At 41.2% G+C, this 27,353-nt stretch overlaps 1 protein-coding gene across 5 annotated transcripts in view; it reads left to right on the top strand.

The window, feature by feature from the left end:
- Positions 1 to 24,877, top strand: part of TBCK (TBC1 domain containing kinase) — a 196,666-nt gene extending 171,789 nt beyond the window's left edge. For all 5 annotated transcript variants that reach the window (XM_024574746.3, XM_024574745.3, XM_053922135.1 and 2 more), the window contains 2 exons: positions 1,625 to 1,784; positions 22,536 to 24,877. In XM_024574746.3, the coding sequence (XP_024430514.2) occupies positions 1,625 to 1,784; positions 22,536 to 22,646 (271 nt within the window). In that variant the 3' untranslated portion in view covers positions 22,647 to 24,877. The remainder of the gene's footprint in view (positions 1 to 1,624; positions 1,785 to 22,535) is intronic.
- Positions 24,878 to 27,353: the final 2,476 nt, after the last annotated feature.

The raw sequence follows: 27,353 nt of genomic DNA, 5'->3' as shown, positions 1-27,353 counted from the left end.
CATAAATTGGGTCCATTCTAGAAGACTCTAACTAAACAATGTACACTGAATGCTGATGTTTATTCTGTCTCTTCTCATTTGCAGAACTTTTTATAGTCTTTTATTAATACCAAATGCTTTTCTTTAAAGAAAAAATAAGGAAGAAGCTGCTGACTAAAAAATTTTTAGGAATAAAGCATGTGGTCAAATTGTCCCATTATTCTTGAGAACAGGAGCCTCATAGTTCTTCTGTCCCCATTCCATCCCTTTACCCAATTAACTTGTATTGGTTCTTCAAATTTTAACTCAGCCATCACTTACTTTCTCAGTGAAAACCTCCTCTGTCCTCCCCAAATGGATATATATCCTATAAAAGCATCATATATATCTCCTTTAGAACAGATTTTACAGGTGTTATTTTGTTTATTTGAATAGTTGTTTGATGAAAAATAAAACTTAAGAATTCCTTCCTCTATAGACTCTTATGAATAAGCATCTTTTTAACTGTACTCTTTTATTGTACTTTTTATAATTGCGTAGGAGGGTATATATGTGTGTGTGTATTTAAGATCTTAAGATATTTCTAAATGTTTCAAGCTAATATATGCTTTTCATTCCAAAATTAGAAGTTATAGCCAGTGAAACCATCAGAACCCTCTAAAGTACAAATATAGTAAACGTCACTCCCTTGAGAGACCACAACATGGAAAAGAGTGGAAATGTCAGGTAGGTTTACTTGAGAAATAAGCCAACAGCAGAAGTGTTTGCAACCAGTGCTGACGACCTTTAACAATTCTAAATAGAGTCTCATTTAGTAATGGCTCGGCCAGAGTAGCTAGGCTTTTGCAGTGTCAAATTACATCTGAGAATAGCTGCTTGGCTGTATTACTGTCAGAGCTTTAAAGCAATCACAGCGGTGATGAGCTTAACGGCATGATTATTATGCAGCCCACGCGACTGCCATGGATTTGCCGCCTCCTGACTTTCACAGTGCGTCCCCTAATCTGGAAACGCTTTACATCTTTGGCCAGTCGTCTTCCACTACAATTTCATGTTTAACTTTTTTTTTTTTGCTTATAGGTGCCTTATTTCATTTCTATAAAATAATCATGTGAACATGGAAGATGTTCAGAACTGTCAGAAGTTCCGAAATCAAACCAATGAATGACCGAAGTAATAATTGGTAAAAGTTTATTTTGCACACTCCAAAAGACAGTTTGCAAACCGAGAGCACTCACACCAAAACATCCAATGAGGCCCCGAGGCGGCTTGTTGTAAAGCAGCTTACACAGTGTGGAGGCAGAGACTGTTTATTGGTCACAGTATTAGAATTTTCTTTAAAAAGAGAGAATTAGTTAGTGATTACCTCATATCTATTCACGGGAACAATTTAAGTTTCACTTACGTTTTTCAGCAACATAAGCAAGAAGTGACCCAGGTCACGTCAGCCTCATTTGTCTTGGAAAATAAGCTAAATTAAGCTTTACTTGTCTGACTAAAGCGGTTTTATGTGCTGAGGGCATTTTCAAGTCTGGTCTCTCTTTGTGTTTGATTTTAACAGTATTATCTTCTGGGAATCAATTACCTCTCTCTCACAATCAAGTTTGCACACAAACAAATGTTTTCCTTAAACTTTCCTTCTTAGTTTTATTCGGGGTCACATTTCAGGAAGCATCAACATTCCATTCAACGCTGCATTCACTGCCGAAGGGGAGCTTATCCCGGGCCCTTACACCACTACGCTCCAGAGCTTCAAAGGGAAGGTCATTGTCATTGTGGGGAACTTGGCAAAGCACACAGCAGAGGTAAGTGTACCCAGAACTGTCATATGTGCATAATGAGTTATTTGCCTGCCTAGGGTAACAGATTGTCTAAAAGTTTGTTTCTTCAGGAACTGATCACATATCAAATGAACTTTCAAAATCTACCTATTAACATAGTAGAGTTTGTAGGCCTTTTTGCACTAAAAGAATTCAAGTTTTCTTCCTCAGTGTGCAGCATCAGGTTCAATAGTAAGCTTAGAAAGATCCAAATGATAGCCTAATAGCCTAAGGTGTTCTTTATAAAAACTACTTTCTGAAATTGCAAAGAAGTATCTTCAATTCTTTTCATTGGAGGAAAACACAGGGGCTTGATTAGAAACTCTGAAAGCTCGTGATGGAATTTGTTGGATTTGGCGGTTTTAGTTAGTGTGGGCTCAAAGCTTTTTGGTGACAGAGAATTCAGCAAGGATGTCGAACTTTCCGATCGGAGGGCTGCATGACACAATGAAATGAGTTTGCTCTCCCCTGGCTATGTTCTAAGCAAATTGAAAAGTAAAGCAAAGAATGTGAAGGTCAAAAATATCCCCTGTGTGTTTTAATTAAATACATTGGGGTGCCACTGGTTAATAAAATTATTTGGGTTTCGTGTGTACAATTCTGTAATACGTCATCTGTATGTTATATCGTGGTAGTGAAGGGTAAATGGGTAAAATATGGTAACGGAAGGAGGTTTGACTTTGGGTGGTAATCAAAAAAAAACTTTATTTTTTATAAAAGACAAGTTGGAGAACAGTTTAGTGTGAGCCAAATGGGCTTGCTCACAAAGCCCCCATGATGAGAGTGCGAATCTAGACGTAGGCAACATTGAGCTGGGACAGGCCCTTTTTTTAAAGGGAGAAAGAAGCTGCTCCTGGCAAAGGAGCAGAGGTAGTTTTTTCCCTTCAGGCAGCTTCTTTCCAAGAGAAAGAAGGACAAGACTGAGCCTTCCCAGATTTACTGATCAAATCACTCCCCTTCCTAGGGCAGAGTAAACAGAGGGACAAAAAGAAAGGTTGGTAATATACTTAGAAAAATTTCCTCCTCAAAGAATTTAGCGGTGGGAATACAGTATTCCCCTCTAACGTGTACATTCCTTTATATCTGTATAGACAGAATAATCCAATAATGTGATCGCTGGAAATGTAGTCCGATGAGAACTTGAGTACTTTTGGTCATAAACCATTTTTGTGTCACAAGTACAGGCTAACAGTGGCACTGGCTGTTGAAACTAAGTGAAGGTTATCCTTGCTGATGAAGTTTCGTTGACTATTAGTTGTAACTCATAAATCGCCTACCCCTCTTTTATGTAACTCTAGTGTCTGACGGGGAATGATCTAAATACACTCATTTCAGAGAAAGTCAGTATAGTTAATGACTAATGTGCAGCTTTAAGTAAATGAGAACATCTTAGAACTAAAGCAATGGTATGTAAGTCATTTGATGTAATTTGTTAAGTAATGATAAATTTTATTTTTCAGTACTGTTACTTGCATATATGTGAATTTTTAAGTACTATTTGACATATGATGATAATATAAAAATTCTTGAGTTTGGAAGGAACTTCAGCAAAATGCTAGTAGACAGCCCTGATGCCCCATTCCTCCATAGAAACTTCAAAAACAAGTAGAAACTCTGCTGTGTCGAATAAAAGCTGCAAAAGCGGGCATCCTTGTGTTCTTCCTGATCTCAGGGGAAAAGCTTTCAGTCTTTCTCCGCTGAGTATTGTTCGTTGGATGTTTTCATTATAGCTTTTGTCATGTTGAGTAAAATTTGTTTAATTTTCTTGGCTTATTGAATGTTTTGATTAGGAAGTGATGTTGGATTTTGTCAAATGCCTTTTTTCCGCATCAATTGAAATGATTATGAGTTTTTGTTCCCTTCTTTCTATGAATGTGGTATATTACATTGATTGATTTTCATGTGTTTTAACTGCCCTTGCATTCCTAGCATAAATTCCACTTAGTCATGGTCTATAATCCTTTAATATGCTCCTAAATTCAGATTGCGAGTATTTTATTGAGGAGTTTGGCATCAGTATTCATCAGGAGTATTTGTCCATAGTTTTCTTGTGTCTGTGTCTGGCTTTGGTATAAGAATAATGCTAGCTCATAGCATGGGTTAGGAAGTGTTCCCTCCTCTTCAGTTTGTTGGAAGAGTTTGAAAAGGATCAGAGTTAATTCTAGTCAGAGCAATTAGGCATGAAAAAATAAAAGGTATCGGAGCATGTGTTAATTTTCCAGGACTGTGATAACAGGTTACACAAACTGGGTGGCTAACACGACAGAAATGTATTCTCTCCTGGTTGTGGGGGCTGTGGGTTGGAAGTCAAAGTGTCAGTCAGCAGGGCCATGCTCCCTCTGCGACTCCAGGTAGAATCTTTCCTAGGCTGTTCCCAGCCTCTGGTGGTGGCCAGCAATCCTGATCGGCCACATAGTGGGAGAAAATATTTGTAAATTATATATCTAGTAAGTATTTAATATCAGAATGCAAAGTCAACACACAAAGATCAGTTATACATCTATTTGCTTACAACTCCTACAACTCAACAACAGAAAAACAACAAATTTTAAAATGGGCAAATCTTTAGACATTTTAGAGACTTCTCTGAAGGTACACAAATGACTAAAAAGAACATTAAAAGATACCTTCATTACTCCCTAGGGAAATGCAAACCAAAACCACAGTGTCACACCCAAGTGCTGACAAGGTGTGGAGAAATTAGACCTCCCCCAACCCTGTGCATGGCTGAGGGGAATGTAAAATACTGCAACTGCTGTAGAAAATAGTTTAACAGTTTGCAGTTCCTTCCAAATGCAAGCATAGCATTATCATATGCCATCAATTTCACTCCTAGGTAAATACCCAAAAGAATGAAAAACAAGACCTCAGATATTTGCCGGCCATTGTTCATAGCAGCATTATTTACAATAGTCCGAAGGTGGGAGCAACCCAAGTCTCTACCAACAGAGGAATGAATGAACAAAATGTGGTGTATATATACAGCGTACAGGGTGGGTAAAAAGTAGGTTTACAGCTGTTAGTACGTGAACAGTTTATTCTTGTATTATTATGTTAAGTACTGCATTATTTTCCATATGAAAAACTAAACCTGCTTTTGTTCCACGTTGTGTTATCAGCCATAAAAAGGAATGGAGTGCTGATACATGCTGCAATCTGGGTGAACCTTGAAAACATTCAGCTAAATCGAAATACGCCACACACAAAGGACAAGTGCTCTATGACTCCACTTATGTTAGAGGTCTAGATTAGGCAAATCCATGGCGATAGGAAGTGAGTTAGTGCCGCTGGGTATGAGGTTTTGCCTGATGGGTACAGAGTCTCTCAATGGGATGACCAGTTTTGAACATAACTAGTGGTGATGGTTGTACAACACGGTGAAGGTACTTAATGCCACTGACTTGTATACCTAAAAATGTTTTCAATGGCACATTTTGTGTTACATATATATTGTACCTCAATTTTTTAAAAAAATTCCTAGGGTTTGATATGTTCAGGCTACCCCACTGCCTCCATTTCATCTGAGACTCACAACTTTTGGTAAAATAGTAGCGGAAAATCTTTCATAAGAGCCATCTTGATCAGGTCTCAACTTTTTCCTCTGTGGGTATTTTTTTTTAAATACAAAAACAAGCAAACTGCAAAATAGTGATTTCCGAGCAAGTAGCAGCTTTTCTTCCAAGTGAAAATCCGTGCACTGCAGCTGGCAGCTGGCAGGCTCCTGTCAGAGACGGAGAAGCTGCAGTGGGACGCCGCGGAAGATAGCAGAGCTGCCAGTGCAGGTCAGTGCAGTTACCCACTATCCGGGCAAATGTCTGTGATTTGTATGTCAGACTCATATTTGGACTTGGGAGTTTTTGTTTGCAAAGAGTAGGCACTGATTATAATTTCTGCGTTTTCATTTTCCGATGTGCCGTATTTTTATCTGACCTGATAAAAGAGCTAGAGTGAAAATCCAATATATGAAAATATTAAATAAAATAGAGTATAACTCAATAAAAGAAAAAGATTCTCAGTACTGAATTTAACAAAGAGCAGAATACCATTGAACAACTGCAAGAAGAATGACTTAACCATTTGCCTAGTATGTGACACTATTAAAACCACCCATTTGACATACCAGTTAGGACCGAGTGTCTTTTGTAATAGAAATGTGGAGGAATTACTTTACAATGGTCAGATGTATTGAATATAGTTTCTAAAAGCACATAGAAAACATAACAAATCTGAGCAATACTGCTTATTCATGCATCTGAATAATTAAGATATATGATACCATTTTAATTATGTATTCATTAACTATTTCCTGTGATTATAATTGATTAGCAATTTATTGGTATGAGATGGTTCTTTAGCATTACCATTTCATAAAGCTTTTATATTTGGCCTCACTTCCTCATTAAATATATCAAAAAACCTTTAGAATCTGCCATTTCTTATCAAGAGAAAACACTGTTTTTCCCCAGAAGAGGGCAAAAAAGGAAGACGACAAAGATCTTAGTCTAATTACGGTCCCACGTAGATTCTTCTCTGTGCCGGAGTTAAATCCTAGCAAATGTCTCTTACCAGTTAGTCTCTAATTCACCTTACCCAGCGGGTGAAATAAAGCAGTGAGCATTTTATAATCAAACATTCAGAAATTTTGTGAACACAGATGTGTCAGCGTCAAGGAAAGTCAGGTGGTCCCGGGTGAGCGAAGTGGACTCCCACGTGTGACGCGTGTGCGACGCCGCAGGGGTGCATCAGGTTTTGCCTGGATCCTCGGTGCGCGAGGCCAGGGCTCATTTGACAAGGCGAACAGCTACGGACTGCATCTGTCGATGGGGCTGGTGGGAGTCGGAGACCTCTGTGTGAAAACAAGGGCAAAGTCAGTCAAGCTTTGTGTCACATTTTAAGTGGGAAATACGGGAAGGTCTCACTCTTGTCTCACTGCAGCGATCTTTTTAAAACACACGTGAGAAACTGCGTGCTCAAACGCTAGACTGGCATTAGGCTCCCTGGACGTGGAGAGGGAAAACGTGCCTGTACGGCACATACAGAAAGCCTCACAAAAGATTCCTCTTACAAACCGAAATGAGCAGAATTAGTCTCAGAGGGCAAGTGTGTAAGTCTGAGAAGGCACTAGCAGTCCGATCGGTGGGGGAGGCAGACCTAGTCTACTGGCCTAACATGCATTAAGTGAACCCACAAGACGGGGTTCATCAGCAGATTTTCTGAGCGTTTCTTGAGCAGATTACTCAAATATAAAGGAAATTTTATTTTTAATATTAATTAAATATCATGTAGGGTGAAAAGGGTGGGCTGTTTTCATGCTTGTAACAGCTATTTCTTACACTACCATACTTCCAACCTAAGGCCAAAGTCTCATATATCTCGGCGAGGCAAACCACCACCACGAATCCACCTCTTTCCTAGAAGTAAATTACGATGTTTAGCAAGAATGATGACTTGCACGATAGCAAGCTCTTATGTGTCACTGCATTATTTTTTCTCCCCGATGGGATCCATGTCTAAATCTAGTGATAGGTCTCAGACTGAAAAATAGCCAACAGTATGCACCAAAACAGACTGAAATTCCAACTGGCATTTCTCTACCTTTAGTGAGTCCTTGAGAAAAACTGTAAACATCATACAGCTGTGTGAGCCCCTGCAGCTCATAAGACTTTTAAAAACAATTGTCTCTACCTAAGATTGTATTTTGTGGTTACCTGAGCACTAACAGGTCTTCCCTGCCAGTGAATCACATTCAGTAGGTTATCTCAGGAAGAAATTTGAAGCAATCTTTGAATTTTACTTTGTCTTGTCAGTCCTCTGGAAGATATGAGGAACAGGTGATTTTACCCTTAACATGTTACATTCTTGCATTAAATCAGTACTCTTTTGTCATCAAAAGAAATATTTATCTGAGAACATAAAAGTCAATGGCAAGTAATGTGTGCTTTTATTCTTTCCTTTAAAACAAAACAAAGTTAACCCCCCCAGAAAAAAAATAGAAAAGAACCAAACATATATTTCTGATTAACATTTGACTCAGAAACCTAGACAGGAGACAGTTTTTATGGAGATTCTGTGACGAAACAGTGTGAGTGGCGGATGCTTTCTACACGTGGCATGGAAGGATTAAATTTAAAATGTGGCGTCATGTTCAACTGAAAATAATCAGATTTATAATAAGCAAAGCATGCCATTGGAGCTATTTTTAAGAATAAGAAAATAGCCCAACTATGTTCTTTTACTCTCCCCCAGATGCCCAGGTTATTTGGTCTTTGGATTTTAGGTTGGAAGTTATTTGTGCTGCAGAAATATGCCTCCCTATCATCCCACCCCATTACTTCCTGAATTCCTTTACGAAGCCAAACCAAGTTTCATGATATTGTGATAATCACCGATAGCCGTTATCTTTTGCCAGTCCCTTTTTCTCTCTTCAGCCCTGTCTCCTTCCTCTCCTTGCTCAAGCTCTTCCTCCAGCCTTTGGTCACAAGCACAGGAGATTACCCTAAGCTGCGGTGTGCTCGGAGGGGACCAGGTGACTCTGAAAACACTTCAAACCCATCGGGTGTGTGTGTTGTCTCCATAGGAAACTGCTCTGGCTCCGGATGGTATCTGCCTGGCTCTTCAGATTAATAAGATACTTTTATGCCAATTCTTGTGAGATCTTTTACCTGTCCGAAAACGTATTAGGCTCTTTTTAATTGTACCTTCAGCATTTTGATAAAGAATGAGAAGTCAGTCTCCTTTCTGAGTTCCAAATATGCGAGGAATTCTTTCAGTCTTGTTAGGCCCATAAGCACTGGCTATGGTTAAAGCTGGCTTTCTTCCTGGCTTTTTCCTCGTCGTCTTGTCAGCAAATGTTTTAGTCTGTGGGTTTATGTCAGATTTTAAGGGAACATTTAACATATTTATGTAACTTGAGCACACCTAGACATCATATGAGGCTTAACAGTAAAATTGTCTCGTGTAACTCTGTATTTGTTAAGTGATGGAGGATAAGTTCCTTTAAAAGACCCATAAACTGAAATACAATCTGTCCTGTAGCGTCCCTTGTCTCATAGTTTTTCAAAAGTTATGTGAAATAAAAAGCAATGTAGGAGTTGTAGTAAAGGGGACTTTAAAACACCTAATCTGAACTTTGGTTATCCGTTTTTTAACGTGTTTACTAAATATATTTTGTGGACAAGCAGTTTTTAAAAACACAGGGGAAGCTCATTTCCAATTTCCTGGAAAAACTGCCAAGTCATCATCTGAATCCCATGCTCTCTGACACCTATGTTCATGTCCTAGCATAGGATGAAAGTTATTTTGTCTCGTCATGTGTTATTCTACATACCAGCTCTGCCCTCCACAGCCCACCATTTAATTAACTACTTCTTACCACAGGAATGTTTGCGGCTGAATAAAAACTACCCATAGTTGCCTTCCCACTTGACCTTACAGAGGTTGGAACTTGGCTGTGATCCATCACAGCCATAACTGTTTTGAATGTGAATCTTCAGTATATGCATTCTTTTCAGAGCATGGTATACTGTGTGGAATATGACTCGTGAGGTGGACATGGTGTGAGTTTACCGTTTTCTGTTGTCCAGTGTAAATAGAAGTTAATGGATGATTGTTGCTGAAATTCTAGTCCCAAATATCCCAGATCAAAGGAAAATGTGCAAAAGGCTCTTTAGAGCCCCTAATACATGATGGAATTTTATCAGAAGAGGCTTGTCCTCTAGAGTAGAGCCAACATACTTTTTTCATTAGAATAAGAACTATTTTCAAACAAGTTTTGTGTCATATCTAAAAATGTTTTATCTTATTTTTTAATAAGATAAGAACTTAAATCTCTAGGTAGCCATTCCTGAGCGGACTGTTTGAAAGTATAAGCTATTGTTAAACACTAATTTATGTCTATAGGTAGAGTCCAATTGCCATATGCATAAACACTAGGTCACAATCAACTGTCATAAATCTCAAAATTGAATGAATTAGTTTAAAGGAAAACTTTTTAATGTAGAGTTCATCAGGGTTTTAGAAGGTCTTTGAACTAATTGAAATTATATGTAAAGTATTACACAAATTTGCCCTTTTTTGAGAGAGAATAGATCTGTGGCTTTCATCCAATTGCCAAAAGTACATGTGATCCAGTAAATGGGAAGAGTCACTAGTATAAATTACTGTTCCATTATAAAGAGTTCACACGGATACTGATTTGTCCCCACTGAGGACAAATCTTCCTTTTAAGTTTGAATCCATACAATTGCAAGGTGTCGTAAATAGCTCTCCTCTTAAAGAAGAGAGGAAAGAAGGGAACTAGTTTATAGTAGTTCCTCTGACTCAACTACTTGAACATGTGGTATCTAATATAATCCTCCCAAAAATGGTTTCAGAGTACCTTTTGAGTGTATGATTATTACACATTTAGCAGGTGAAGAAACCGAGGCCAAAAAGCTAAGTAATTTACCCAACATCCCACAGCTAACCAGTGAAAGAATCCTGATTTAAACCCTAGGCTAACTACGAGCTCCTACACTTTCCTCCACAGCAGCCAGGCTGTTGGACTGAAATAGTGAATTATCTCACCTTCTTGACTAGTGGCAACGAATTTTATAGAAGATTATTGCTTGCCTTCACACTGCTAATTAGCTCTGAAATTCTCTCATCCCCTCTACCCAACTGTCTCAAGCAAGTCACTAATATCTCTTGCCCAACTTGGCTGCAGCTGTTATTGTCCCTGCCTGCAGTCTCCTTCCTTCCTCCAGTTGTAGCCCACAGCAGAGTGAACTTTTTGAAGTGTAAATCCAACCATTGTCAAAATGCCTGGGTGATTTCCCACTGCCTTCAAAATAGAGTTCAAGCCCCAATCATGGTTTATAGGGCTCTTCAGGATCCAGACTACGCTTTGTTTTCCAGGCTCCTCCCTCACTGCTTCTCTCGCCCTCTTAGATTCCAGCTCTAAGTAATACTTGCAATCCCCTTCATGTTGTCTTGTCATACCTCTCTCTAGTCGGAGCATTCTTCCACTTCTGTTCAGCTGGGTAACTCCCATTTGTCTTGAAAGGCTGTTTATATAGCATTTCTTCTTGAAACTCTTTCTTAACTCCGCAAGTCTGGGACTAAGTACCATTCCCAAGGGCTCATACAAAATCTTTTACTTACTCATAATGTCATTGGGACCGCTATCATGTATAGAGTTTCTGTGTACCTTCGGTAAAAACCCACCCTTCCTTTAGGAGCACACAGCACCGTGTAAGGGCACAAAGGTTGGAGAGAGGATGGGCTACATTTCATGCTCCACTTACCCCTCTTCCAGGCTCTCTCGTGCAAAGCACAGTTTGCACAGCCATAGTGATGGTTCTGTGTAGCATTTATCAAGTGGCATTGCAATCGCCTGTTCACTCATCTGCATCTCCAACTGAATTCCAAGCTCACTAAGGACAGGGATTATATTGTGTTCATTGTTGTACCCAGTCCCTAGCATTGTGCCTTGCCAATAGTAAGCACTTCATAACTATTCAATGGTTGATTTAGTGACTAAGTTAATGAATAAACACGTGGACAATAGTAGTTTACTGTCAACTGTGCATTTATAGAAACTGGTAAAAAGAGGAAGGCAAAAGAAAAATTACTAATATCAACTACTAGATCCATTCAAGACACCAAACATTGAGTGCCGACATGATGGAGACCGTCGTGAGGAAACAAATGAGGATGTAGTCCCTTGCCCTCATAACACCTTCAATCTAATTAATACAAAAAGCTGTGTATACAACTGATTAAAACTCAAAGCAGAGTGTGTGGCAGTGCTATATGAAATTATAATTAAACTTCTAGAAAATCATTGAGAAGGAAGAAATTTCTTCTAGTCAAATGAGGGGTTTCTAAAGCTTCATAGAGAAGGCAATGACAAACCTAAACCTTGAATTATGGGTAGAATTTCTGTAAGGAAAAGTTTTGGGAAGAGGACCATAACCATAGTGAGGAGGGAGCATTCTAGGCAAAGGAAACAGCGCTGGCTGATTGGAAAGCTAGGGCTTCTTTGAAGAGCATTTTAGCTGCAGATAAGGCTGTTTCCAGATAGGTGGAGAGTCTGGTTATAGACAGCCTTGAAGGCTGCATTAGGAGTTTACATTTTAGCAATGGGGAGCTATTAAAGGTGTTTAAGAAGGAAAGTGACACAATCAGCTGTATTTTAGAAAGTCATAGAAAATTTAAAACACCAAGAACTAGAAACCAATATAAGAATTTCACTCTCCCTATATTTCCAGTCTATTTCAATGTCAGATTCTTCCCAGATTCTACCTTTATGTTGACCTTCTGTCCCAGCCTGCAATTTCCCACTATCTAAATAGTTTCTAAGCTCCCCGTGTTAGCAAACTCAGGTGGCATTAGGGAAAAGACAACAGAGGGGTTGTGTCTGAGGCTGATAACCAAAGCTCTTCAACTTTCAAAAGGATTTTAGGGAAATGGCTTTTTTATGTGACTCAAGGCATCTAATCACACCCTGTCACTATCTTCTCTTACCTTATTTAACACTAAAGACGACCTTCTCATTAATCATTAATTTAAATATAAATAATTGCATGTATTTATATAAGGAATAAGCAAGTATAATTCTAAAATAAAGAATTTCTTTTGTCCTCAAATGCAAAGAAACTTTAGACCCAATATCAAATTGTTTGATGATATTTGAAAGTTTCTTACTGAAACTTTCAGTGAGAGCTTTTAGGTATTATGTATTGTTTGTACTGGCATAGACATGCAGGCTTCCTGCTTGGAAGGGATCCAGGGTCCTGACTCACCTCAAGGACAACAGCCCTAAGAAGGAAAAAAAAATTATAGAAAGAGTGACCGTGGTCTCAGAATTTCTTGAGGGTCTTTTATAATGTGGCCGTGTAGGCAGCAAAGTGCCAGGTAACTTGGAAACAGAAAAACTAAAAGCACAAGAAACACTTAAGTGGTTCGAGGGTGATTGGGGCCTAGAATGGAGTAGGAGCAGCGGGAGGGAAAGAAGCAATGGGTCCGGGAAGAATCACAGAGAGAACTGACTCAGCTTTGTGCCTAATCGAATGTGGAGCCACAGGTTTGTTTTTGTTTTTTTAGTCATTTTTTTTAAGTCAAAAACAGCCTTAAGGTTTCCAGGATGGGTTTTGGGGGATGTTGCTAATACCTGTAACAGGGGTGAAGAAGAGGAAAACAAAGTAGATTTGAGGGAATGCAGTGAATTTGGGACAGAGTTTGCAGTGCTAATGTCAGTCAAGCATTTAGAGGTTCAGACTAGCGTTCAAGGGAGCGTTAAAACTAGATGTATAGGTATAGAATCCTTCCCTTATGCAATAAACAATATTCTACAGTACAGAAAAATTGTAGGGTCTTTCTTATAACTAAATTTAAAAGCATAAATGCATTATTTCAGAAAGGAAGACAAATTCAGGTGATGGCCTCAACAAGAGAATGGCAGAAGACCATTAAAAGATACTTGTGTCAGTTCACTGTAAAAATCCATTGTCTCCATTATAACCTGGATAATAAATAAGAAAAATTTGCTTTAGTGTAAGTGATTGATAGAGAAGATCAACAAAGGAAATGAGACTAAAGGAAAATGGAAGAGGAAGGAAAGGAAAACGCCACTTCTCACATGTGAGAAAAAAGTCTGTTACTGGAGCATCAGCAAAGCCAACAATGGAGAAGAAGTTGATGGACTTGTATTATGCTGAGGTACCACGTGCCTTTGAGACACATTTGGTTTTCTGGTCATTTCTATTCAAAAACGTATACTTTAAAAACTAAACCCTATGCCTTTTCTTTAATTCTTATGGTATTTTGTTAGAATTACTCATAACACAGTGAAATAAATGAAGTAAAAGAAATTTATAATTGCACGTGAAAATACTAGCTGCTTTTTCACAGACCTGTTGAGTGATCCTCATACCATGACAAAATGGGCAAACTCATCGAGAGAACAGGGGCTAGGGAGTAAGCAGGGGGCCCAAGAGCGACAGTGAGAGTTTCACTGCATCCTCCTCAGATGCTTTCAGGCTCCTTAACTGTGGAAGCAAACTGAGTATATTGTCTCATCTGACAGCTCAGTGGACCTCTGCATTAAAATTATCAGCTTTATTATTATTATTATTTTATTGCTTCTGTATTTATAAACTTCATCATCAATATGTCTTATTCTAAGTGTGGTTTTGTACAGATGACTTTTAAAAGACATCATTTTTAACATCATTTTACCTTGCCCTGGCCGAGTTGCTCAGTTGGTTGTAGCGTCTATGCACCAAAAGGTTGTGGGCTCAGTCCCCAGTCAGGGCATGTACAGGAGGCAAACAATCTATGTTTCTCTCACACTGATGTCTGTCTGTCTCTCTGTCTCTCTCTCCCCCCTTACTCTCTTTCTAAAATCAATAATTATATCTTTGGGTAAGGTTTAAAAAAAACAAAAAAAAACTTCTTTCAACTCACAGAAGAGTCAAGGGAAGGCTCTGTTACTAAAAGATGAAATAAAACATCATTTGACGTTTACCAGAACCAGTCAGATAGTTTCCTATTTGCCCTAAAATCCTTTCTACGCCCATCGGCAGTAAGGAAGCTTAACCAGTGCCCACCCTAGTGTCTGACACACAGCAAGTGCTCAAAAACTATTTGTTCAATGAATTAATCAACTATTCAGCAGGCAATAGATCAAACACTATGTACTGGGCACTGTTCTTGGCATTGTAGAAACAGAAATAAGTAAAACAAGTCCCTACTTTCAAGGAGCTTACAGTATAATGGGGAGACAGTCAATAAACACGTATGTCAAGTGGTTATAAATGCTGAAGTGAAAAATAAGGTACAATGGGGGAAAAGAGTACTGGTGGCTTTTTATTTCTGAGGTGATCAGAGAAGGCCTTATTCTGAGCAAGACAGAAAGCCACTAGGACATGGGGAACAAAGGGTTTATGTGATCTGACTTTTATTTAAGAGAATCCTTCTGGTTGCCATGTAGAGAAATACCTCAGGGACAAGGATAGAAGCAATCAGACAAGAAGTTATTGCAAGAATCTAAATTAGAGCAGATGGTCACTTAATCGAATAGAGGAGATTAGAGAGGTTGAGAGAGGGGGAGGGGTTTGCAGTTTTGCAAATCATGTGAGACCCCATAAACCATGGGACAATCTTTAAGATTTTATTCTGAATAAAATAAGAGGCTATCGAGGTGCTTTGAAAAGAGAGGTTAGATGATCTGACTTAACATTTTTAAAGGATCACTCACATTGTGTGGGGAATTAAGGCAAGGGTGGAAGCAGAAAAGAAATAATGGTTGCTTGGGCTAGTATGGCAGTAGCAGAGGTGATGAGAAGTGATCAGATCCCACTTGTGTTTTGAAAGTTATAGATGATATGATACATTAGAGGGAAAAAGATACAAATATAAATCCAGTTTTATTGCTTAAACAACTGGAAAAATTGAGTTGCCATTTCCTGAGATGGGGAAGACTTCAGGAGAAATTTAGAGGCATTGGGTAGGAACCAAGTGTTCTCTTTTGAAAATTATGTATATAATTTGATACATAATTTGAAGTTTGGGAAGCTTATTAGATACGTAAGTGGAGATGTTGAGGAAGCAAATAGATTCATGAGCTTGGAGTTCAGGGAAGAGGCTAAAGCCGTTCATTTAAAGTCATCAATGTATAGACGGGACTTAAAGTCCATAGGACAATGTGGAATCATTTAGGGGATGAATGTAGAGAGAGAAGAGAAGTCAGAAGACGAGGAAAACATACCAGCAGAGTCTGGGAAGACCAGGTGCACAGGTAGGAGAGCTAGGAGAGACTGGTACACTGAAGGCCAGTTGGAGAGAGTTTTGAAAAGAGGAAGTTTGCTCAAATGTGTCAGATGACGCTGATGGGTCAAGTCGGATTCAAATTCAGTCTTAAAATTTTGATTTGGCAATGTGACATATTAGAGGTTATTGCCGTGTTTTATAAGTATATTTTGGGGGAGTAATGGAGACAAAGTCTGATTGGATTTGAGAGGGAATAGGCTTCCAGCACACAACCCTTTAAGTTAGAGACTTAGAAAACATGAGCAATCACAGTGTGTGGGCCTTGTCCGGGTTCTGATGCAAACAAGCAGATTGTAAACATAAGTCAGCGGATGACGGATGGATGAACAGGCCATATTTATGAAGTAATTGGAAATCTGAACACTGACTGAATATTTAATTATATTAAGGGTTATTGTTAGTATTTTCTAGGTGTGATAATGATACCATACATATATTTTTAAAGTCTTTTTATTTCAAAGACACATAATTATGGAGTAAATGAATTTGGGGATTTACAGTAAAACAATAACTATGGTTGAGAGGAGTGTTGGGAGGAATAAAGGAAGTAAATTAACTGGCTATGAGGTATAATTATTGAAACTGGATGGTAGTTACCATCCTTGTCTGGTTTTTTTTTAACTGTGCAGTTCAACTTTTTATTTTAATAAAATCAGAATATGCACAGCACATGCAGTGCTAGCATCTAATTGTATGTGTTTATGCGTTTTTTACCTTTTTCTTAATGAAAAGTTAAAGAAAGTGGGAAGAGATGAAATAGAGACAGAGACTGTAGGCAGCGGAAAATTAAAACAAGAAAACACATTCAGCTTGTGCACTGCAGTTATTTCTGTGTTCCCTTATGGAACACCAACCACTAACAGCTTTTAAGATAAAATCTTAACACTGTCAAATTTCTTAATCTCAAAGATCGGTTCCAAGAATAGAAGAACATGACATTCATCATAGGATGGGTCTGAATTTCCCAGACACCATCGGAATAGTTATCCTTAAAATAAACATGGGTTAGGAAGTCTGGGGCACATAATGCCTGTTTTGTGAACTCCCATTTTTTTCTTATCCCATAATGAACCATTTTCCAGTATGTAAACATCCTGGAATTACCTTTTCTGCTGCTTCCGTGTCACAGGTGCCCGTGGCAGGGTGTAAGGTGGTTACTGACCTTGTGTTCAGCTTCTTGGTTTTGCCTGCTGCTGCTTTAACTTCTGTGAGTAAAACAAGAAATGAAGGCAGCCCCTGCTTTATCAGTATGGAAACTGGCTCCACACCGTATGCAGCGCTCCTGTCAGTGTTACTGAGGCGTGGCTGACGTGTGGGAATTGTATGTGTCAAAGGTGCCCAGCTTTGTTTTGCTGTATGCACACATTATGGAATGATCACCACAGTCAACCTAATTACTCCCCACCTCACCGGTACCACTTTCTTGGCAAATGTGAAGTGTCCAACAGTATTGTTACACCTGCTATACACAGGAACTCTGGTCACCGTGCTGTACATTGCATTTCCAGAACATTTTCATTTTGCATGACTGAAACTTCGTACCCTTTGGCCAACATCTGCCCACCTCTTCCCCCTACCCCCTTGCTCCTGGCAACCACCATTCTATTCTGTTTCTGTGAGCTGGACTATTTGTAATTCCACATACTAGTGAAATCATACAGTATTTCTCTTCATGTGTCTGGCTCATTTCACTCGGTACCATGTCCTCCAGGTGCACCCATGTTGCCACAAATGGCAGGGTTTCCTCTCCAAAGTTAATGTCGTTCCATTGTTTGCGCGGTGCGTGTGTGCGACCTGTTCTTCATCCGTTATCTGTCGGTGGACACTTAGGCCGTCCCCCTGTCTTGGCTGCTGTGAATAACGCTGCCGTGAACAGGGGAGTGTGGATGCCTCTTCGGGGTCCGCATTCCCTTTCCTTTGGAGATAGACCCAGAGGAGGATTGCTGGTTCGTGTGGTGATTCTATTTTTAACTTTTTGTGGAACCTCCTAGTGTTTTCCATAGCTTTCCATAGCTGCACAGTTTACTTTCCCACCACAGTGCACAGGCGTTACTTCATGTAGTTTATTTAAGAAAATAAACTTACATAGTGCTCTTATGAAAATGAACTCAAAATTATACTTGACTGTATAATGGAGGGAAGAGATCAGCAGAGTGTTAGATAAATGATCCCTACCTCCTTCCTACTAATCGTTGCTCTAGATTGGAATCCCTGAGATGGGAGTTCAAATGATTAAGACCTTTCTCATGGCCCCAGAAATCTTTTCAATAATGAGGATAAGACAGTGCCTGAGGTACATTAGTCCAAGGCCACACCGTACTCTAGATGGAGGTATCACCCCGTCTTCTATTTCTTATTGCAAACGTGTACCCGAGTCAGCTAGCCAGCCTCCTAGAAATAGATACATAGTGTTTGTGAAGTATCAGCCTACCCCCAACCACTCAGTGTGAGAAACACTAAACGTGCACCATACTTTCAGTATTTCGGAGGGTCAGGAGGACCCATAAAACTAGTACAGCATCAGCCTTACATCCATAAAACCAAGAAAATGAAATCACTATAGCAGCTCATTACAGGTTGGTTGCCAATTCCTTTGTTCAGTTCCATGCCTGACCGACAGCGCTATTTCCATATGCAAAATTTAGCATTATTGGGGGGGGAAAGGAGTGGACAAAAAAGTGAAAGAGAGAAAAAGAATTCACAGATTGAGCTTCACCAGGGCTTTGGCCGACTCGTGCCAATTATTCAGTTCCCAACATGAACTTAAAACCCGAAAGGCCAAAGGTTCACATCGAGAAAATGAACTGCCCTGCGGTGGGCTTCTTGGCAGAAGCCCAGTTTTCTTAGCTGCCTGCTGCTCCGATCCCCGATCCCCGTGCCCTAGGACACCCAGGGAGAGACAGCAGGCCCTGCCGCGTGCTGCTCCTGGACCCCACTGGCAGCGCTCCGTTTTCTGGCCTCCGTGAACCTGCGCTACTCAGTGGCAGATTAAAAATCCCTTTCCTCCACTCACTCTCCTACAGCAGAACTTCACCTCCTCTGACAGACATGCCAGCCTCTCAGCCCAAGCTAAGAAGCAAGATAAACAGAGAAAACAAGATGGATTGGCACCCACAAGAGCCTGCCACTTCTAGACAGTGCTGCTGTGGGGTTCGCCAACCTGAGCCCTAAGGGAATACCACCGCCGGCTCTACTAACCAGAGGAATGACAAAAATGCAAGAGTTTTACCCTCTCCTGTGGGCATGCCACCCTCAAGGAGTGCGGCTGCCCTGCAGTGTGTGAGTCCCGAGACCCTTTCCCGGCAAGTGCCAGATCCCGCCAGCTCCACGTGGCTGTGGCCCTGTTCTCAGCGGGTTGTGCCACGTGAGGAACCCCATTCTCTCCCCACAGGACTTGGTGCCGCCAATTCCAGCCCTACAAACATGCCAGCCTCTTTACTGCAAGGCACCTTACTCTTCACATAGGGCTATACCTGTAAAAATTGCAGCTCGAAGCCCCAGACACATCTGACTAGCAAAGGAATCCCGTCATCTAATAAAATGATTCTCAGTATTCTCATTGCTGGCCACACAATAGAATCACCTGAAAGGAAAAATAAATAATAAATTAATAATAAAAATTAAAAACCTGGGAACCTGGAGCCTCATCCTGAGAAACTATTTATTGCCTGTCTGGAGTGGCCCTGCCCATCACTGTCCCCTACTTAAAGCGCCGCGATGATTCTGGTCACTTTATAAGCATTGGTCCGGTGTGACAGCCTGCCACTTCGACCAAGGGCATTGCTCCGTCAGCCTAGGCCTGTGATTGCCGTGTGATGCCAGGCCTCTCCCAAAGCTGCAGCTTGCAGTCTTTACTGGGGCCTTAGTCAGCCAAGTCCAGTACCCCATGTTTTTACTCACTAAAGCTGCCAAAGCCCTGCCAGGTGGAGAGGAAAAGATGGATGAACCCCTGAACTCTACACACCTGGGTCTCCTCTGTTGTGCCACGTACCTTCTCTGTGAGTAATGCGGCTTTTTCACAAGGTGGAAACCGCCCAGTACATTCGCAGACCGTGCTTCCTCCCTGCCCTGTCAAGCTATGGCCACAGAGAACATGACCTGATCAGTGCACGTGGCCATCACCACTGGGTCCCCATTCCCTTCAGGCGTCAGTAATGAAAGAGGATGGAGGGGCAGATGTCTCCTCTAACTCCTGTTAAATTCAGAAGTCCCTGAGCTGCTTTGGCAATAGCCACCCTTACCATTTGATATTCCTTGCTACTGTCTCCCCTGCACTGCAAAACTGGAACAGCGCCTGGTGCTGAGTAGGGGCTCAGTGAAATGTTTGATTGCTAAATGAAAGAACAACTGAATGACTAGATGGAGCAAAGGGGCTGTTTCCATGATGGGAGTGGGAAAGGTGGAGGGATGGCCTCACTGCTGGGGCCGGTATTTGACAGGGATCATTGGAACCACACACAGAGTATCAGAGGAGCAGAACTCACAATTTTAACCTGAAAACTCAACGTTTGCTCTTCTTTACTTAAGTACAACCTGGCTTCCCCCCCCCCCCCAGAGCACCTAAACTTTTCTTACGTCCTTATAATCCATTTCTAATTTTCTTCTCAGAACCCCGACACAGCAGCACCCCGATTGTTCCAAAGTGCTCTGTTCTGCCCACTTTGCCTTTGCCGTTTTCCAGCTCTGCAGCAGCCTGGCTGTTCCGGCCCTCCTTACAAGGGCAGTGGGAAGGAACTCTTTCCAGCTGTACAGCGTAGTTTAAGGGAGCTTAGCTAAATGTACAGTAAGACCTTCCTTACTTATTTTCCGACTTCCACAGTGTTTTGAAAGTACTAAACACTTAGACTGCTTATCCACAAAGCCTTTCGCATGATGATATGTTTGTCTCAGAATTCCGGCCTAAATGGTGATTGTGTTGCCGCATGAGGGAGCATGAAGCCGAGATGGTTCGATAATCGTACGGTGCCAGACACTGAGCTGCCGGCACACGACGCGGGGCGGATGGACCTGGTGCCTGAGTTCTTGAGGAGAGGGCTTCAAAGAGAAGTAAGGAGAACAGGATGAAGATCAATCAGCTCGCGTGGGCACTCGGGATTGCTAGATAGCTTTTGAAGTTCAGGTGCACTATTTCTCTTCAACATTAATCACTGCTCCGGACGCCCTCTGTGCTCCAAGGAGCACAGGATCTGAAATGTGAACAGGCATTTGAACCTGCGCGAAGGCGCTGCAGAGGACGATGGAGAGGAAAGTGGGGTCAGCTGCACTGAGATCCGTTCCTGTGAGTTGTTTTGAAGGTCGCTAAGATCCCAGCCCAGCAACATCTATTCCACCTACATGCTGATACTTTTGTCCTTTGGCTTAAGACAGTATTTTTCAAAATATTGCCCACGGACCACCTGCTTTAGAGTCATCTAATGGTGTTTGCTGAAAACAAAGCGCACCGTGTTCCTGTGCCCCCGGTCAGTACAGCAGAGTCTCTGAGGTCTTGAGCTTCTCTTGACCAAACCACTCCGCTCAACCCTGTGAACCACGAAGGCTGCACGGCTGGCTTAAGACTTAACCACCTATTAAGTTTAAAGACTCCCAAGAAGCAATAGCACTGTGAGCAGATGTTGGTCATTTGTCTTGGGAGATCTGAGATCAGGTGATGAAGAAGTAATTGAAAAGAACGTGTCCTAGTCCTGTGGGCTCAAGTATCCAAGCGCAGGACTGGGACACCAGCAAGGGGAGGGAATCGGGATGGGATGGGCAGAAAGCCAAAGAAAACATTCTTTGCTTCCTCCTTTTGCCCCAGGTTGTATGTCATGTGTCAGAGTTTAATTCAGTTCAGCAAGCATATACTGCGCCCTTGTATGTGCCCGGCACTAGGGATAAAGAGAACTAGAACAGGTTCACGATCCTAGGGGAGTTTACACTTTGGTAGAGGAAGCAGGCCCTCAAATGGGGAACTTAAATATATTTGGTGAGCCAAAAATAGGGGTCTGCACGTGAAATTTTGGGGGCTGGGAAGAGGGGCTCCTAACTGAGACTGAGCTCCTAGAGAAGGAAGTGGCTGATGAGGGAAATAAGTAGAAATTAGGCAGCTGGGAGTGCAGGTGGGGCGCTTTGGAAAAGGAAACAAAGGGGGGCCAGGAGCTGGTGGGAAGTGGTGCATCCTCCCCACCAAGAGCAACCTGCGCGACCACAGGCTCTGAATCCTAAAGTGATCCCATCTATCAGCGACTTACAAGCAGTTCAAACTGCTTTCTCTGAGCTACGAGGAAGGGAAAGGTAATCCGTGATCCGGAATGGGTGGACACCGCCGAGTCAGGGAGGCACGTATATATATACACGTCTTGATAACTTTCGAGTTCTTTTTGCTAGCCATCTAGAAGGCTCCTTGGATCGGTACTTCAAATTCATTCCAAGCCTATGGTCTCGAACTCTTCATTGTGGTTGCTCCAAAAACACGCCACAACCAGTTTGAGGCCCTCTCTGGGGCCTTGTGCGTGGCGTGCAGCAACTAACGAGTTGACAGGAATGTCAAAATTGTTCAATACAGATTGAGAATGTTCTAACTGTCCCTGGATGCATACGTGAGACACAGGAACGCTAACGGCCTTTCCAGGGGGGGACTGAGGACAGAGGCAGGAGTAACTTCTCACTGTGTGCCCTTGTGTGCTCATTGAATTGTTTACATGCATACCTATTGCCTCTTCAAGCAAGTTTAAAAGAGAACTAAAGAGATACGTTTATTTCATAGCATAAAGAAGTTGTCTGTCAACATACTAATTTTTATTAAAAACCAAATTAATGATTCAGTGACAACAGCAGCAGCAATAGTATCATAAAAGTCGTTTTTCACAGCTTGAGAAAACGTGGTATTGGACAAATACAGATTTTGTTTGTTCTCCATAAAATTGGCCTTTTTTTTTTTTTTTTCAGTTTGCAGCACATCTCGTGAAGATGAAATATCCAAGAATCTGTATTCTAGATGGTGGCATTAATAAGATCAAGCCGACAGGCCTCCTCACAGTCCCATCCCCTCAAATATGAAGAACCAGAAGGATGACCGTGGGAAGGACCGAGTGGCCCCGGCTCCCAGCAGCGCAGCTCCGCGCAGCCTCGCTGCTCTGAGGCAGACGTGCGCTTCCGCGGCGCTACATTTCCATACCACCTGGTCGTGAGACTTGCTTTTAAAATCTCATGACCCAAATGTGCAACTATCCAGGCAACGAACTTGACCGTACCTGTACTGCTGAAAGAATTTTCTTAACAGTGAAATCAGATCGTGTATTTTTAGTGCACGGCGACACAAAGCCAGAGGAATTCAGCTGACAGGGCAGATTTAATGTTATCAGGAGATCTCACTGGCACTGGAAAAAGCTGTCTTCCACGGCAATGAACAGACAGTCCTAGCAAGGGTATTACTTAGAACTATAGATTGAACGTAGACTGAAATCATATTTCCATGGTAATGAAAAGGGAAAGGCTATTCACAGTGCATTCCTTACAACTAACTGCTACATCTGATGACTCATTTCTGGCCCAGACAAGTCGTGTATGTGCTTGTGTGTGTGTGTGTGTGTGTTTAGAGGAAGAAGAATTTAGCCCATTGAAGAGAGGAATAGTAGTCCACTTCCAGAAAAATGAAAGCATATTAAATAGAATATTTGTTCAGCTCCTGTAGCAGAGAAACCCAAAATAAGAGCAACTTTAACAAACTACAACTTTATTTCTCTCTCAGTCAGCCCAGGGCTAGTGTATCTGTTTCACAATCATTAAGAACTCAGGTGTTTTTTCTCATTGCTTTACCACCCTTAACACATGGTTTCCGTCTCATACATCAAGACGGCTACCCAGCTCACCTCCCTTCGCACCTGCAGTTTAGAAGGAAGGAATGAAGGAGGAGGGGGTGGGGAAGAAAGGGAGGAGAGAAATGGGGAGGGAAGAAGAAAGAAAGGGGAAAAGATGAAAGAGAAGGGAGGACACACTTCTCTAAGGACAAAATCCAGAAGTTGCACGTACTACTTCTGTTTACAAACCATTGGCTCGCCCTCCGACGTATGGCCACGCCCAGCTGTTAGGAAAACTAGGAATATAATCTTTGGCTGGGTGGCCATTCGCACAGTTTAAAAGCAAAAAAAGCACCCCCATGGGAAGAGAACACATATAGAAGGACAGCTAGCAGCCTCTGCCACTTTGTTCTAAAAATTAAGTACCACATTGAATCATAAACATACCATGATTTTATGTACCATGAAGGAAGAAAAATGTTAGCAAATAAACCGGCTCAGCATCAATTATAAGATGCATCCCTGTTTCAAAAATGTGAAAATATATGCACCTTAGAATTACTGAAATAGCGTAAATCTTTGACTACCTTTAGTTTTGTTTTAACTAAAATGTTTTCGTCTCTAAGTTACATGCCTCTTCAGTATTAGGACTACCTGGGCACAACATTTTAGTAAGAGCCTCCATTCAACTTTCTGGGCTATGGTGTTATTGTTGCTGTTTGTTTGGGTTTTTGCATCTTTTTTATTGAAATATAATTTACGTACCATGAAATTCACTTTTAAAATGTACAGCTAAGGGTTTTTTTAGTGTGCTCACAAAATTGTGCAGTCATCACTAATTGCGGAACATTTTTATCACCCCAAAAAGGAATCTTGTACTTATTAGCAGTCACTCCCCCTTAACCTCTCCCAAGGTCTTTGATTTTTGATCGTAGAATGCGATAGATACCCAGTTTTATTTTTGCATGTGGGCATCAAGTTGTCCCTTGGGCCATGTCATTCTTTTTCATTGTTGTTCAAGTACAGTTGTCTCCATTTTCACCCCACCCCGGCCCTCCACCCCCACCTCCCACCCTTGAACCTACCCTCTTTGGCTTTGTCCATGTGTCCTTCATACATGTTCCCTGATGGCCCTTCCCCTATTTTCCCCCTTCTCCCCCTCCCCACTCCTCTCTGGTTACTGTCAGTTTGTTCTTTTCTTCTGTGTCTCTGGTTCTATTTTTCTTGTTTGTTTGTTTTGTTCATTAGGTTCCACTTACAGGTGAGATCATATGGTATTTGTCTTTCACCTTCTGGCTTATTTCACTTAGCATGTCATTTGTTTTTCTCAGTAAAATTATAGTAATTCCACAAATACATTTTGATACCTACTATGTGCAAGACTGTGACATAATCAATAATTACATTATTCTGTAACCCTTTACATAATATACAAAGAAAAATTGTAAGAATAAATGAGAAAACAAAATTTTGCCACAATTTCTATATCATTTTGGGGGCCATCATCTTTGCTGGTGAGGGAAGTATTAAATCCTCTCCTTCGATCTTTGCTGACTTCTCTGACTCAGAGTCCTAGTGCAGCACTGGTGATGCTTTGGGAAGTGGTTCCGACTCGTCTTCGTGTCGCTGGGAAAGCAGAGAAGGGTGGCGGATGGGGACCGGATTGAACGGGTGGCCGGCCCTGGGAGCATAGAGCCCTGGGAACTGTGAGGAGAGCCGTGCCCGAGACGGTAGTGGCCAGCCGTCCTCACAATTTTGCATTGGATCTTTCTTCTTTTGTTTTAGTACTTTTATTTTTATAAGTTTTATAGCTTTTTTTCATGTTTTTTATTGTTCAGGTACAGTTGTCTCCATTTTTCCCCACTACTCTCCCCCACCCCCCGCCATCCCCACTACCCACCCTTGATCCCACCCCTGATCCCACCCCTCTTTGGATTTGTCCTTGTGCCCTTTACAGCTGTTCCTGAAAACCCTTCCCCCTTGATCTTTCTTAAAACATGATGCAGTTAGGCTTTTGAAAAAGGAAAGCACATTCAACATTCAAATTATAAGTAATACTTAATATTCTCAACAGTAAGATAAGAAATAGCATACAACCACGGCCACGTGTACAGGCAGAGTATGTTATTCGATGACGGATGGTTTCAGCAAAGCCGATCTCAACAACCATTTGTTGAGTTAAACCTATACAGCCCATGATTTATAAGGGTCCTTTTAATTGTATTACTGACTTCTACGGGATCACTCTCAGCGCTGTTTCTGCGTCAGCAGTCTCTTGCCTCTCCCTGCCCGGGGTGTCCACACCACCCCACCAGCCCCAGGCACACACGCACACGCTCTTCAGAGCCCACATCAGCAGCATCTCCTCCAGCCTCTGACCCCCATGCTGCATCAAGAGCCTCTAATCTATCAAAGCATTTCATTTATACTTGTAATAATATACTTAGTACAGCATTTTGTGATTACCTGTCCACCTGTGGGCCCGATATTAAAATTTGAGCTCCTTTAAGTCAGAGGCCATGACTTACGCTTCTTGTTGTCTTCAGCAACCCACTGCGCCAGAGATGCTTGATAAACAGGGAACTGGATTGAACTGAATCTCTAGTTGAGGGATTTTAGACTCTGTATGGATAGAAAAAAACTTAAAACAACCCAGGTAAGTTTTTTCAAGTGCCAAAATTATCTGGTACCTGATGAATATAGATAAATTAAAATCTCAGTTCACTGAGCGAAGAAAGGATCTCCAAAGTACCACCCAGCCCTAAGCAGTTATAATCCTACAAGTTGGAACAGATAACTTCCAACAACAGGGTAAACTAAGCTAGTTGCATCCCTTTTCCAAAACACAGAAACGTTAGATTAAAAAAGACTATTAAAAACGTCTAATAGTTTACCGAAGTTTAACAATGACAGTCTCAAAGAACCCTGCTCCATGAAATGACCAGCAGTAACTTGTCACCGAGTCAGGAAGCTACAGGGGAGATTGTCCTGGCCTGGCATTCTGAGTGAAGGGATTCAGATCTCCTGACACAGAGGGAGGTATTCAACGGAGAGGCTGAGGTAAGTCCCCAAATTAGAACAGGCTTTAGGCATGCGTTCATCTGACTATTTAAAAATGAGAACAATGAATTATATATCAAACTTTTGGAAAGCATAGGTGGTGCCAGATCTTTGTTTGTTTCTCCATCTTTTCTCCAAGTGGTTACCAAAAGGTACATTGTTAGAGCTTCATATCAAGAACACGGTGCAGCCTCTCAACAAGACCTCATGCAGTGGTGTCACTCGGTCCAGTCCGCTCCAAGGGGAGACGACAGCTGCGGGGTTGGCGGCCGTTTCACTCTATCAGAGTCAGTCATCCATCTCACTGGCGTACATGCTGCCTTACATCTGCCTACCGTTAGCCAAATAATGCATTTTTTCTGGGTAAACGTTCATTAGGCCAAAGAGTGGAAGCAAATGATAATATTTATGACAAATTTTGGTTTACATGTTCAGTCACAAAACCAAACACCCGTCACAACTACTAACTTAGATTTTATGTGAAAAAGTAACAGGGAAATGTTGCAAACCTTAACTGTCCGACACTAGAAATTTAGCATATGCGATTTTTCTCACACAACTTTTAGGTTTTGTAATCCAGTTTTATCTTACTTAATATTACAAATAGTATACATTGTAAGTAAGCTATTTAAAACATTAGCTACGTTTTTTAAAAGTTGCATGTATTTATATCTTTTCTGAGTAATTTTCTTATTAATGTCTTCTGAAAAGTGCTTGTCACTTGAAGTGCAAACTTGGACCTTGGCAAATTCAGAATTCTGTAGACTGTGGTATTTATAGCTTTTAGGCCTAATGTTGCCTCTTAGGCTGGCACGCATTCTTTAATATCCTTCCTCACTCCTCTCACAGGACCCGTTTTTAGTTCTCATTGTGTGCAGCGTTGCAATCGCTCTGTTCTGGTCTAACG

This window comes from Desmodus rotundus, chromosome 4 (assembly GCF_022682495.2).
Source record: "Desmodus rotundus isolate HL8 chromosome 4, HLdesRot8A.1, whole genome shotgun sequence".
Taxonomy (NCBI): domain Eukaryota; kingdom Metazoa; phylum Chordata; class Mammalia; order Chiroptera; family Phyllostomidae; genus Desmodus; species Desmodus rotundus.
The sequence above is the reverse complement of the archived record's forward strand: the minus strand, read 5'-3'. Positions and strand labels throughout refer to the sequence as shown.